This window comes from Cnephaeus nilssonii, assembly GCF_951640355.1.
Source record: "Cnephaeus nilssonii genome assembly, chromosome: 22".
Lineage (NCBI taxonomy): Eukaryota > Metazoa > Chordata > Mammalia > Chiroptera > Vespertilionidae > Cnephaeus > Cnephaeus nilssonii.
In genome coordinates this window covers 26,009,804-26,021,592 of record NC_137093.1, presented here as the reverse complement: position 1 = coordinate 26,021,592, position 11,789 = coordinate 26,009,804, and the positions used below count along the sequence as shown (strand labels likewise).

Sequence of the window (11,789 nt, the reverse complement as noted above, 5' to 3'; positions counted from 1 at the left end):
TGAGCCCTCTCCTAACTTTCCTCGAGGGCCTGTTGGGTTCCAGGCACTGTTGCTAAGTGCTTAGAGCCTCCTGGAGCGAGATGGGGTGAGATTCTGTGGCTGCCCCCACTTTGCAAACAGGCACAGGAGGGGCAGGCCCTGGCCCAGGGCCACACAGCTTAAGACATGCCAGAGCTGGGATCTGAACCTGCTCTGGCCCCTGCTCTTGGCTAATAGTCTCTTCTGGCTGCTTCATCCGAGTCCGTGCTGGGGAGACAGCAGCGAAGAGGACAGTGGCCTCAGCCTTCCCCGAGCCCAGCCCGGTGGGGAGGAGGGGATAAAGCAGCGCTGAGAACGGAATGTGCACGGGGCCTGGCCTGCAGAAGCGCAGGGAGCTGCGGGGTGACCTTTAACTCGGCGTGGCCTGGGGCAGAGCAGGGCTGGAGGTCGGGAAGAACTGCCCAAGGAAGGTGACGTCCGTTATCCGAGTCCCGAGGAGGCTCTGCCCGCCCAAAGCCGTCCATCCTTTGTCCCGTCTCGCCAAGCTTCAGACTGGACACCGGAGGTGCCCGAGTGACACCAGGGCAGGGCTGGGCCGTGGGCACCTCTGAGTCACCGGGAGGGTGGGTGGTGAGTGACTCAGCCTGGGCCCACTTCCCTCTGCGAGGCCAGCCTGGGTGGAGGCCAGGGCCGGGAAACCCCGCGTCTGTCCTTCCTGGGCCAGGTGACTCCCAGGCCTTCCCTGCCCCCGGCCCCGGCTGTGGCTCAGCAGCCCTGTCTAGCGCCGGCTGGCATGGCGGTCCTGCAGGAGTTCTGGCTGTGCGAAGGCATGAATGATTCCTCCCCGAGTCCCAGGTCCCTAGATCCCCGCCCCCACCTGGTCTAGCTCTCCTCCTCACAAAGCAAGCAGGGACTGCCTCCACTTTCCAGGTGGGCCTGGGGCCTCAGAGAAAGTGGGTGATAAGATGATAGCCCAAGATAGGGGCCACGCCAGCTGACACCATCACCCCCCTCCTCTGGCCCTGCCCATCGGGCTTCTCACTGGAACCCTCTCCTTGGGGGTCGTCATCCCCATTTTGCAGATGCAGAAGCTGAGGCTCAGGGAAGGGCGGCTACCTACCTAAGATACACAGTGAGGCGGGCTGAGCAGGAGTCCCCCTAATCCAGGCAGGGTCCTTGCGGTTTTGGTTTTTTGTTTTGTTTTGTTTTGTTTTGAATCCTCACCCGAGGATATTTTCCCATTGATTTTTAGAGAGAGTGGAAGGAGGGGAGAGACAGAGAGAGAAACATCGATGTGAGAGACACATCGATTGGATGCCTCCCGCATGGGCCCCGACCAGGGCCGGGGATCCAGCCTGCAACCGAGGTACCTGCCCTTGACCAGAATCGAACCCAGGACCCTTCAGTCCACAGGCCGGATGCTCTAGCGACTGAGCCAAACCAGGTAGGGCAGAAGGTGTGTGTTTAGGAAAGATCCTTCCGGGGCTGCTCGGAAGTGGGAGAGGAGAGCAGAGCAGGGAGGAAGCCACTGCCTGCCTGATGGGCAATGGTGGCCCGGCCAGTGGAGGGACCTTGGAGAATGGGACAGGTCACAGCGCGTAAGGAAGGATGTCCGTGTTTTCCTGTGGGGGCTGGGCTGGGGGCCCGTGAGCCCGTCACTCGCCCATTCAGTGGAACCTCGATTCTCGAACGTCTCCCATCTCGAACCATTCGCTTCTCAACCTGACAACCCTTTCATGCTGATGCCTATGAGAGTCCAGCATCTCTCAGGTGACCAGGGAGAGAATGCGCGAGTGTGAGTCCGGTCACCACTGTTAGCATCTCAGGATCTGGTGCTGTGAACATTTTTGTGTTTTGTTTTTTTTTTGCTTTTGTTGCTGCTTGTAATTATTGTTAAATTTTCATTTAAAAAAATTTTTTTCATTTTTTTACTGTACTTTTTCTTTCTTATTAAATTTTCACATCCTTTTGTCTTTAAGGTGTTTGTTTATAGATTAAACAGTACAATATATAAGAAAGGTTAAAATGGGATCATTGGGGGGGTCTGGAACAGACTAATTTACATTATTTCTAGGGGGGCAAAAATGATTCGATTTTCAAACAGCCTTCTGGAATGAATTAAGTTCGAGAACCGAGGTCCCACTGTATTTCCTGGGCTGTCACCCCGAGGAATGACACAGGGGTACAAGCAAAAATAGTTTATTTGAGGACGGGAGACCCAAAACTGGAGGGCCCAGGGGTGAGGCTACAGCAGCTGCCGGGAGTTGGCACAGGTGACACCACCCCCCCGAGGGGAGCCCAGCAGCAAGAAGCCCGTCCCGGGGCCCCCGCTGCCTCCCCCGCTTCCTGGAGGGAGGATTGTGCAACCGCCAGGAATCGTCATCGTCGTCATCCGAACACGGAGAGGTGGTCGAAGTTTGGCCGCAGTGTTCGGCGTAGTCGTCGATATTAATAATGATTACTCTGACAAGCACAGTGGCTGTGCCAGGCGTGGACCCACCATCCAGTGGTGAGCGGGGCCTGGGGTGAGGGGAGGCCGGCAGGGACAGGGAGGGTCTCGCTGGGAGGCCCCATCCAGCCCCCCAGGGGGCCTTTCCCGAAGGCACCTCGCCCTCCCACGGCCCAGCGGCTGCCTGCTCTCGGCTTGCCCCACGGCCACCGGACAAGGTGGGGTTCAGGCTGCGGGGGGCTGTCCCAGACGGCCCAGGCGCTCTCCCAGGTCTCAAAGACCCTTGTCAGGCTGGCTCCTCCGCCAGACGCCCCAGCGGGCAGCCCAGGAGGCCACGAACTCGCAGTTGTGGTAAAGGAACATCCCTGTGAGGGTGAGCGCGATGCCCACGTAGCTGAGCGTGCTGAGGTGACTGCCGAACAGGAGCCGGGACAGGACGAGGTTGCCCACGACGGTGAGGTTGCCCAGGACGTGGACGGTGAGGGCGGAGGTGAGGGCCAGCAGGGAGAAGCTGGCCAGGTTGTAGAGCACGGACAGGAGGCAGCTGAGCAGGATGCAGGCCCAGAGGCGGGAGTCGGTGGGCGCAGGTGACAGGGCCACCCCGGCCTCCAGCACCAGGGCCGCGCCGGCCAGCAGGCAGAAGCTGGGCAGCGAGGTGGCGTACAGCAGGGTCACCGCGTCCAGCCGCTCCTCCTGCAGAAGGGCACCTGCAAGCGGACAGCACACATCAGCACCTGGTGGGGAGAACACCCCACTTCGCCAACCCAGCCTGCCCCCCCACGGCCCGACCTCCAGCAAGCCTGCCCCAACCTCTCGGGAAGAGTCAGCTCCTGCTCTGGAACGTGATAGTCAAGAGTCCAGAATCCCACTGCCTGGGTGGTGGCCTCACTAGCTGTGACCTGGCACTTAACCTCTGGAGGCCTCGGTTTCCTCCCCTGCAAAGTGAGGTGATGATAAAACCTAATACGGCCCAGCTGGCATGGTTGAGCATTGACCTATGGAACCAGGAGGTCTCCGTTCGATTCCCGGTCAGGGCACATGCCCGGGTTGTGGGCTCGATCCCCAGTGTGGGGCGTGCAGGAGGCAGCTGATCAGTGATTCTCATCATTGATGTTTCTATCTCTCTCTCCCTTCCTCTCTGAAATCAATAAAAATATATTTTTAAAATAATAATAATAAAAAAATAAAACCTAACACGCAGGGGTTTTTATAAAGATTGTAATAGATAACATACATAAAGCCCTTTATAAGGTAAGTGCTCAGTAAATGTAAAAAAAGTAAAATAAATGGGCCTAATATTACCCACTTCAAACTGCTTCCCGTAGGCTAAAACGATAACCCACAAGTGATATCCAAATGACCAATAAACATAAAATGTGGCTCCCAAAAAAATCAGGGGCTCCCCAGGCCCTGGGGAGCAATATCCTAGGTTCTTTAAAAAAAAAAGTATATATATATATATATACTTTTTTTATTGATTGATTGATTTCAGAAAGGAAGGAAGAGGGAGAGAGAGATAGAAATGTCAATGATGAGAGAGAATCACAGATTAGCTGCCTCCTGCACACCCCACACTGGGGATCGAGCCCACAACCTGGGCATGTGCCCTGACCGGGAATTGAACCGTGGCCTCTTGCTTCATAGGTCGATGCTCAACCACTGAGCAACACCGGCCGAGCTATCCTAGGTTCTTAACCAGTGTAGAAGGCCCTGCACCAAGTGGTCCTGACCCACCTTTTTTGATCTCAGCCCTTATCACACCCACTACCCCACAGTGTAGCTCCCACCACCACAGCAGGGACAGGCCAGCAGAAGTCCCCAGTTCTGCCACTTAATAGCTACATGACCTTTATATTTAAAAAGAAAAAAACAATTGTAAAATATTAAATTGCTTGAGTCAAACGTGGGGTCCACTCATTGCTTCATCCACTTATGACCACGGGCATGACAAGAGAACAAAAGAGTCACTGTTTGCGCGTGGCTGTCATCCGCTAATCAGCATCTGCTCCCAACACTGGGGCTTGTCGAGATGGATCCAGGAGTAAGGGGAAACCTTTCAGCTTTGCAAAGAAAGCGGGGAGCCCGGCCGGCGTGGCTCAGTGTTGAGTGTCGACCTATGAACCAGGAGGTCCCAGGTTCAATTCCTGGTCAGGGCACATGCCCAGGTCGTGGGCTCGATCCCCAGAGTGGGGCATGCAGGAGGCAACCAATCAATGATTTCCTCTCATCATTGATGTTTCCCTTCCTCTCTGAAATCAATAAAAATATTAAAAAGAAAAAGAAAAAAGAAAGAAAGAATGGGTTCTACCACCTTGCATATGTGTGAACATGTGTGTGGATATGTGTGTCTAGGCATACACATGTTATCACCCAGCCAGTTCACATAGGAAGTGGTGCCTCTCATCAAAGTCAGACACCGCTCAGGGCAATGGTAGTATTTGCACGAAGGCAATGATGGTTTGGGGACTCGTCCAAGTTTGAGCGGAGAGAGATGAGTAATCAATTCCGGGGTTCTCCTCCATGCGTCTTCTGACACGCACTTTCCAAACAGCCACAGAGAAGCTCACTCACGGGCTACGCTCGGAATAGGAAATCTCCATTTCACTCTGATGTTTTGGCTCTGTTCTCTAGGCAACAGTCCCTCCGGCTAGAGCATTTCTAGAAATGAGCAGATAATTGGAATACCTCCTACTTGCTCGCTCGCTCGCTCCAAATATAGCACCGTTAGGAGCTGCCTGGGGCCGGCATGTTCAAGGTCCAATCACCGGAAGGCGTTTAGGATTTCAGGTGCGAGACAGTCAGGTGGGAGGGTCCTAGCCTCCTCCCCCAGCCTCTGCCCCTGTTCTGCCTCTCCCCCCAGCCCTCTGCCTCGCCTCCCTGCAGCCCAGGGAAAGAGGGCTGATCCTCTGGCAGAGGGGGCTCACTGCACCTGGGGCCCCCAAAATGCCAGCCCCCTCCCCCCGCCCACAACCTTCCATGTCAACCTCTCCTTCTCCAAAGGCATTTTTGTTTCAGCATCTGAGCATACCAGGCTCTGCCGCATGCAGACAAACATGTCCTCTAGACCCCGCTCCGCTGGGCCCTGGCTTATCCCGTCCTTCCTCCTCCGCCAGCTGTGCGCTCTCAGGCAGGCCTCCCTCTCGCCAAGCCTTGTCTGCTCCTGCGTAACAGGGCCACGCGAGGTGCCCAGCGGTCACTGCTTACCACGCAGCTGTCTCAGCCCCCCGCACTCTGCTCCTGTGGCTGATGCCCGTGCCCTGGCACAGCCTGTTCCCCGCTCCCAGAATGCCCTTTCCTGATTTTTCTTCTTCTTTTTTTTTAAAAATATATTTTATTGCTTTTTTACAGAGGAAAGGAGAGAGATAGAGAGTTAGAAACATCGATGAGAGAGAAACATCCATCAGCTGCCTCCTGCACACCCCCCGCTGGGGATGTGCCCGCAACCAAGGTACATGCCCTTGACCTGAACCGAACCTGGGACCCTTGAGTCCGCAGGCCGACGCTCTATCCACTGAGCCAAACCAGTTAGGGCCCTTTACTAATTTTTCTCTGTGAAGAGCTGGGCAGAGCATGTGTTTGCTACTAACATTATTATTTTTTTTTATTATTGAGAGAGGAAGAGAGAGGGAGAGATAAGACATATCAGTGATGAGAGAGAATCATGGATTGGCTGCCTCCTGCACACCCCCCACTGGGGATCGAGCCCACAACCCGGGCATGTGCCTTGCATGGGAATCGAACCGTGACCTCCTGGTTCATAGGTCGACACTCAACCCCTGAGCCACGCCAGCCGGGCCTATTATTATATTATTGTTATTGTCATCACTGCATGCCTCTTGCCTCAGGCAGCCTTCTCTGGTCTCCCCGACATGTCACTGCCCCGGCCACATCTGTGTCCACCTGGGCTCTGGAGTTTCTCTCCTGCCATCGCGATCGCTGTTTCTGAGGGGGTCTCCCCACCAGCCGAGAGCTCAGAGGACGGGGATCGGGTCAGGCTGCTCCCCGATGCACAGCTGAGAACAGGCTCACACCCCACTTCCTAGCCTTCCTGTGAGTGGGAAGTTGGCCTCACTCCTCTCCCCACAACCGGCCCAGGTAGGAGGGAGGCCGCTGGCCGCGCCCATGACTGCCGGGGTGCTCCGCTTCCCGGACTACCATCCTCTGCTCCCACGGAGCCTGCCCTCGCGAAGGGAGCTGGTGTCGGCCATTTGCACTCCCATCAGAATCTTGCCCTGGCGCCTTTCCCCGAACCTCTGGAAGTAGAAACCTCCTCTTGTCCAAAACCCATGTCACCCCTCTGGCTCCAATCTCTTCCTCCCCATCTCTGCGGGGCCTGCCTCTCTGTGTGGTGGGGCCCCCAGCCTCCTTGGCGCCCTCATGAGCACCCTGAGCCACGCATGTAGCCTCACCAGCCTGGCAATATCGCTGTCACAGCCATTAACACATCTACCACTCAGGTGCTGGGGACATGGAGGGGCCCCAACCCAGCCCATGCCTCTCAGAGCTCCTGTCTGACGGGACACAGACCGGTAACCACGTGGCTATAATAGGGGGCGCTCAGAGGCTTGTTGGGGGGCACGGAGGGTGCTATGGGAGTCTGGAGCATGCACCCAACCCACCTCCAGGGCCAGGCAGTTGGCACGGGAAAGATGGAAGGAGCTGGCAGAGGCCAAGAACGGGGCTGATGCCAGGCACCCACCACTCGGTGCCTGGCTGCCTAGGTTCTAGCCGGCCGTACCCATTCTGCAGGCGGGGGCTCCTGGGTGAGGAGCGCTGGGCCTCCCAGGTGCGGGGTGAGCCTCAAGGCTGCAGCCTCCCCAGCCTGTGGCCCTGCGTGGGTTGGGAGGTGGGGTGGTGGGTGTGTCCGGGGGGTCAGGTTTCCCACCGTCTACTCATGCCCAGAACTCGGGCCTGAGCTCCGGCACCAGCTCTCATATAACCTGAGGGCAAAAATAGAACGCGGCTCCGGCCCGGCCACAGAGCCTGGGCGGATGGGGACAGGGCCTGCCTCTGAGGATGCCAGGGCAGGGCCGGATCCCGACCTCAACCTCCCAGGGCGGCAGGTCGCCCCAACCCCACAACCCAGTGTCCTTCCTTCTCGCAGGACCGGGTCACAGGACCTCAGGGTGGGAAGGGACAGAGAGCAAGAGGCCCCTGGGACGCTTCCATCCCTTCTCCACCAAACGGGTGGGGAGACCGAGGCCCAGACAGGACCCAGACCTGCCCACGGTCACCCAGTGTGAGCAGAGGGGTGGTCTCCCTGCCCCGAGGGGGTGCCCTGGCCTCCCCCACATCTCCCTTGGGTTTAGGCAGAGAGAGTGGGGTTGTGACTCAGCCTCCCCTCAGAGGAACAAGCAGGAAGGTGGCCTCCACCCTCAGACAGTGTGAGTTCGCAGGGGCTGGGCCTGGAGCCTCCACCGCCCCCTGCTCAGACCCTCCCTGTCTCCTTTCAGCAGAGGTGAGGTAACCCCGAGCCAACCACAAACCTCTCTGGGTCTCAGTTCCATCATCTATAAAATGGGAGGGAAGGTGGTGGTTGCCGTGACGACTCAAGGTCAACACCCAGCCCGGGGCCTGTTACAGCGCAGCTCCCAGTAACCATGAACCCCTTCCCCGACGGAGCCAAACCCCTGGCCTTCCAAAGCCCAGCGCAAGGCCTCGCCCGCTTTCTCTCTCCCCGGTCCCCACGGTCAGGTCCCCCTCTGGGGGTCACAGCCTTACGCTGCATCTTGGACAGCACGGAGATTGACTGCCCGGGGTTCAGATCTCCCCTCCGCCGCTCACTGGCCACACGGCCCAGGGCAACCCCTCGACCCGTCAACTGGGGACAAGACAGTGATTTCCTTGATCAGGGCAGTACGGGGAGATCCAGTGAGATAGAAACACTGGACACAGATCAAGGGCAGCTATTATGAAGTATTAGCCTAAGTCTGGGTGAGGCCTGGAACTCACTGAGGGGTTGGCTCTTTCTGAGTTTCCTCCGTTTCTGCCTCTTCCAAAGCCGTGAGGCTCAGTTGCTTCATCTGTAAAATGGGCTAACAGCCATATCCCTCTCAGGGCCATCCAGACCACCCACCCACCCCGACCCCCACCTCCTCACACAGTGGCCCGGGCACTCACTCTGCTGAATGGACTTGAGGCCGCGGAGGCAGGTGGCAGCGAGCAGGAAGCCACAGCCGGCGGGGGGCGTCCGGAGCTCCCCCGCCAGGCTGCAGGCAGCGCCCAGGCAGAGCGGGCCCATGGCGGCGAACTGCAGCGGGTGGTGGCGCCGGCCCAGCAGCAGCGCCGACAGGGCCAGGGTGATCAGGGGTGTGGTCGTGGTGGCCAGCTGTGCCAGGTCCAGGGGCACGGTGCTCAGGCCCACGTTGCCGCAGGCCATCGAGGTGCCGAAGGTCAGGCTGAGCAGCAGCACTTGGCAGTGGGTCCCGCTGGGCATGGGGCGCCGAGCTCCCCGATGGCACGCCAGCGCCGCCGCCAGCATGTGCAGCGCCGACAACAGCAGGGGCCGCCCGAAGCCGTGCACCGTGAAGATCCACTTGTTGAGGCTGGACATGCTGGCTCCCGCCAGCAGCCACACCAGGGCTGCCGTGGCCACCCGGGCCCGGCCAGGCCGCCCAGGGGCCTGAGGGGTTTCAGGGGGCCACTCGGGGGACCCAGCCCCCCGAGGACTGCCGGCCACTGCCACCGTCTCCGCAGAGGTCATCCTGCTGTCATGGTGCTCCCGAGGACAGCGGCACATCCGTACCCGTGGGGCTGGGGCAGGAGGCCAGCTCCCCAGAGCCACCAGAGAGCCCCGCCTTGGGCCAGGCCAGGTCCTGGCTTCTCAGATCCCGACCTTCCTTTCAGACAGGTGAGCGAACGGCCTCTTCTGCCAGGCCCGTGCCAGCCGAGGCCCAGGAGCTGTGCAGAGCCCAGGTCGTGGCTGCCGGGATGCCAGGCTTCTCTGGCCTAGTAAGCTCCGGGCACCTCTGCCCTGTGCCAGGTGAAGTCTCTACTCTTCTCTCTACCTAGGGCCCAGGCTAGGCTGATAGAATCCTGGTTCTTCTTCCTCTCCGGTCCGGATTCCGAGATCTCCTGCGCGTTCAGGCCATGACCAGGCCTAGCCGGGGCAATCCAGGCTCGGGCACCCCGTGGTGTCCGGTGATGCCCAGTCCTCGCGGCTCCCGGCCTCCGTCAGTGCCCAGGCCCCGCGCTCCGGCCGGTGCCAGGCGGTGAGCTCGGCTGGGCTCGACTCCGACTCCGGCGGGGACTGGCCTCCAGCTCCCGGCAGCAGCTCCGGCGGCGGCTCCGGCTGCGTCGGTGAATCCGGCAGCAGCTCCCGCCCGCCCGGCTCCAGCCCGGGCCCAGCCCGCGGGGCAAGGCCCCGTGCTCCTGGCCCCGCCTCCGCCGCCGCCGCCCGCGCCCCACCGGGAAAGTCGGGCCCCGCCCCTGGCCCCGCCCCTGACCAGGCCCCGCCCCCGGAGCCGCGAGGGATGTCTCGCCCCGCCCCCTCGCCACCCTCCTTGATGGGCCTGGCATTCCCTCCATCAGCTCGCCCTCCCCCGCCCAGCTGAAGGGGTCAGCCTGTCTGCACGCTCTCCCCCCGCACAGAGCTAGGCGAGTCCCCAAAACTGATGTATTTTTTCTAAGATAAATCCCCCCCACCCACCCCCAGCTTCACAGGAGACTCCATCTTCTAGGACCCTCCCAGGGGTCCCCATCCCAGGACTCTTCTAGGGACCGTCCCATCTCTGGCCACAGTTACCCGTGGGACCTCAGCATCCAGGAGCGCTGGAACACGGGGTCCCCTAAGGTCTCCCCATTTGCCCCTTCCCTAGTCCCAGCACCTCCTCCCTCCACCAGCCCAAGGGCGGGCCCCTCCGGGCGGGCGGAGGAAGCTGAATCACCAAGGCCACCGCAGCTGCGGAAGCCGGGTACCGCTGGCCGCCATCCATCCCTGGCCGGGCCCCGTCCCACCTCCTCCTGGGCACGCAGCGCTGACTCATCCCTGGATTTCCTGGGGTCCACCCTCTGCCCCCCCCCCGCGCCCCAGCTCTATCTAGCGGGACAGAGAGCCCTGGGTTGGCTGGGAGGCGGAGCAGCGGCCACTAAGCCCTCGTCCCTTCCTGGGTCTCAGCCTTCCCCGCTCCGAACGAGGGATGCTCCGGGGCAGGACAAGCTGCTCCAAACTCCTGGCCTCCCTGAGCGCCTCGCCGGGTGCCCAGTGCCGGCTGCCCGCATCTTTCCCGACGCGGGGCTCCCTTCCCTGCGGAAGCTCCTCCCCGCAGGACCGCGCTCACCCCCAGCCCCTCCCGCTGGACAGGGCTCACCCCCAGCCTGCCTTCGACGAGGGTAACCGGCCTGGAGGAACAAGACCGCCAAAGGCGACCACTTAGCACGGTCCGAGGCGCCCTCTGGTGGCCAGATCGCAGAATGGGGGCGTGCAGGAGGCAGCCGATCCATGATTCTCTCATCGTGGATGTTTCTCTCTCTCACTCCCTCTCCCTTCCTCTATAAAATCAATTTTAAAAAATATTTTTTTATAGCCCAAACCGGTTTGGTTCAGTGGATAGAGCGTCGGCCTGCTGACTGAAGGGGTCCCAGGTTCGATTCCGGTCAAGGGCATGTACCTTGGTTGTGGGCACATCCCCAGTTGGGGGTGTGCAGGAGGCAGCTGATCGATGATGTTTCTCTCTCATCGATGTTTCTAGCTCTCTATCCCTCTCCGTTCCTCTCTGTAAAAAAAAAATCAATAAAATGTATTTAAAAATATTTTTATAATATAAAGCCCAGTTGGGGGGGGGGGGGCGGCTGTTCCCAATATGTACCACCTGCCCTCTCTCTAACTGGCCTAAGAGCAGCGAGGGCCTTTCTCCCCTGCATGGGAGGGGTCTGTGACCTTCTCAGTTGGTGTCTCAAGGGGTAGAGAGGTGGCAGGGGGGTGCAGTGGCAAGTGCTGAGGGCTGGCCGAAACCGGTTTGGCTCAGTGGATAGAGCGTCGGCCTGCGGACTCAAGGGTCCCAGGTTCGATTCCGGTCAAGGGCATGTACCTTGGTTGCGGGCACATCCCCAGTAGGGGGTGTGCAAGAGGCAGCTGATCGATGTTTCTCTCTCATCGATGTTTCTAACTCTCTATCCCTCTCTCTTACTCTCTGTAAAAAATCAATAAAATATATATTTTTTAAAAAGAATAATTTCTTTAAAAAAAACAAAAACGTGCTGAGGGCTGGGGTCAGTGGGTGAGGCGTGGGCTCTGCTACTTCTAGGCTGTGTGCACGCTGCAGGCCTGTCTGGGTCCCCACTTTCTGCGACGGGGCTGTTACCGGAAGTCACAGGGCAGGTCCCGGGTCCTCCTGGCAGCACCCCCGGCTGTGATGAAGGG

General features: G+C 59.4%; 1 protein-coding gene across 1 annotated transcript; it reads right to left on the bottom strand.

The window, feature by feature from the left end:
- Window positions 1-2,149: 2,149 nt before the first annotated feature.
- On the bottom strand, window positions 2,150-9,824 carry SLC35E4 (solute carrier family 35 member E4). Its single transcript, XM_079762925.1, has 2 exons — window positions 8,549-9,824; window positions 2,150-3,135 (listed from the first exon to the last, which is right to left on the bottom strand). Exons 1-2 carry the CDS (start codon window positions 9,165-9,167, stop codon window positions 2,702-2,704), a joined length of 1,053 nt encoding a protein of 350 aa, XP_079619051.1. The 5' UTR covers window positions 9,168-9,824; the 3' UTR covers window positions 2,150-2,701.
- Window positions 9,825-11,789: the final 1,965 nt, after the last annotated feature.

Excerpts from the sequence above, each read along its gene's own strand:
- SLC35E4 (XM_079762925.1), bottom strand. The coding sequence starts at position 9,167 with ATGTGCCGCTGTCCTCGGGAGCACCATGACAGCAGGATGACCTCTGCG. Across the intron at positions 3,136-8,548 it reads CCTCAAGTCCATTCAGCAGA|GTGCCCTTCTGCAGGAGGAG; the intron begins GTGAGTGCCCGG and ends GTCCGCTTGCAG.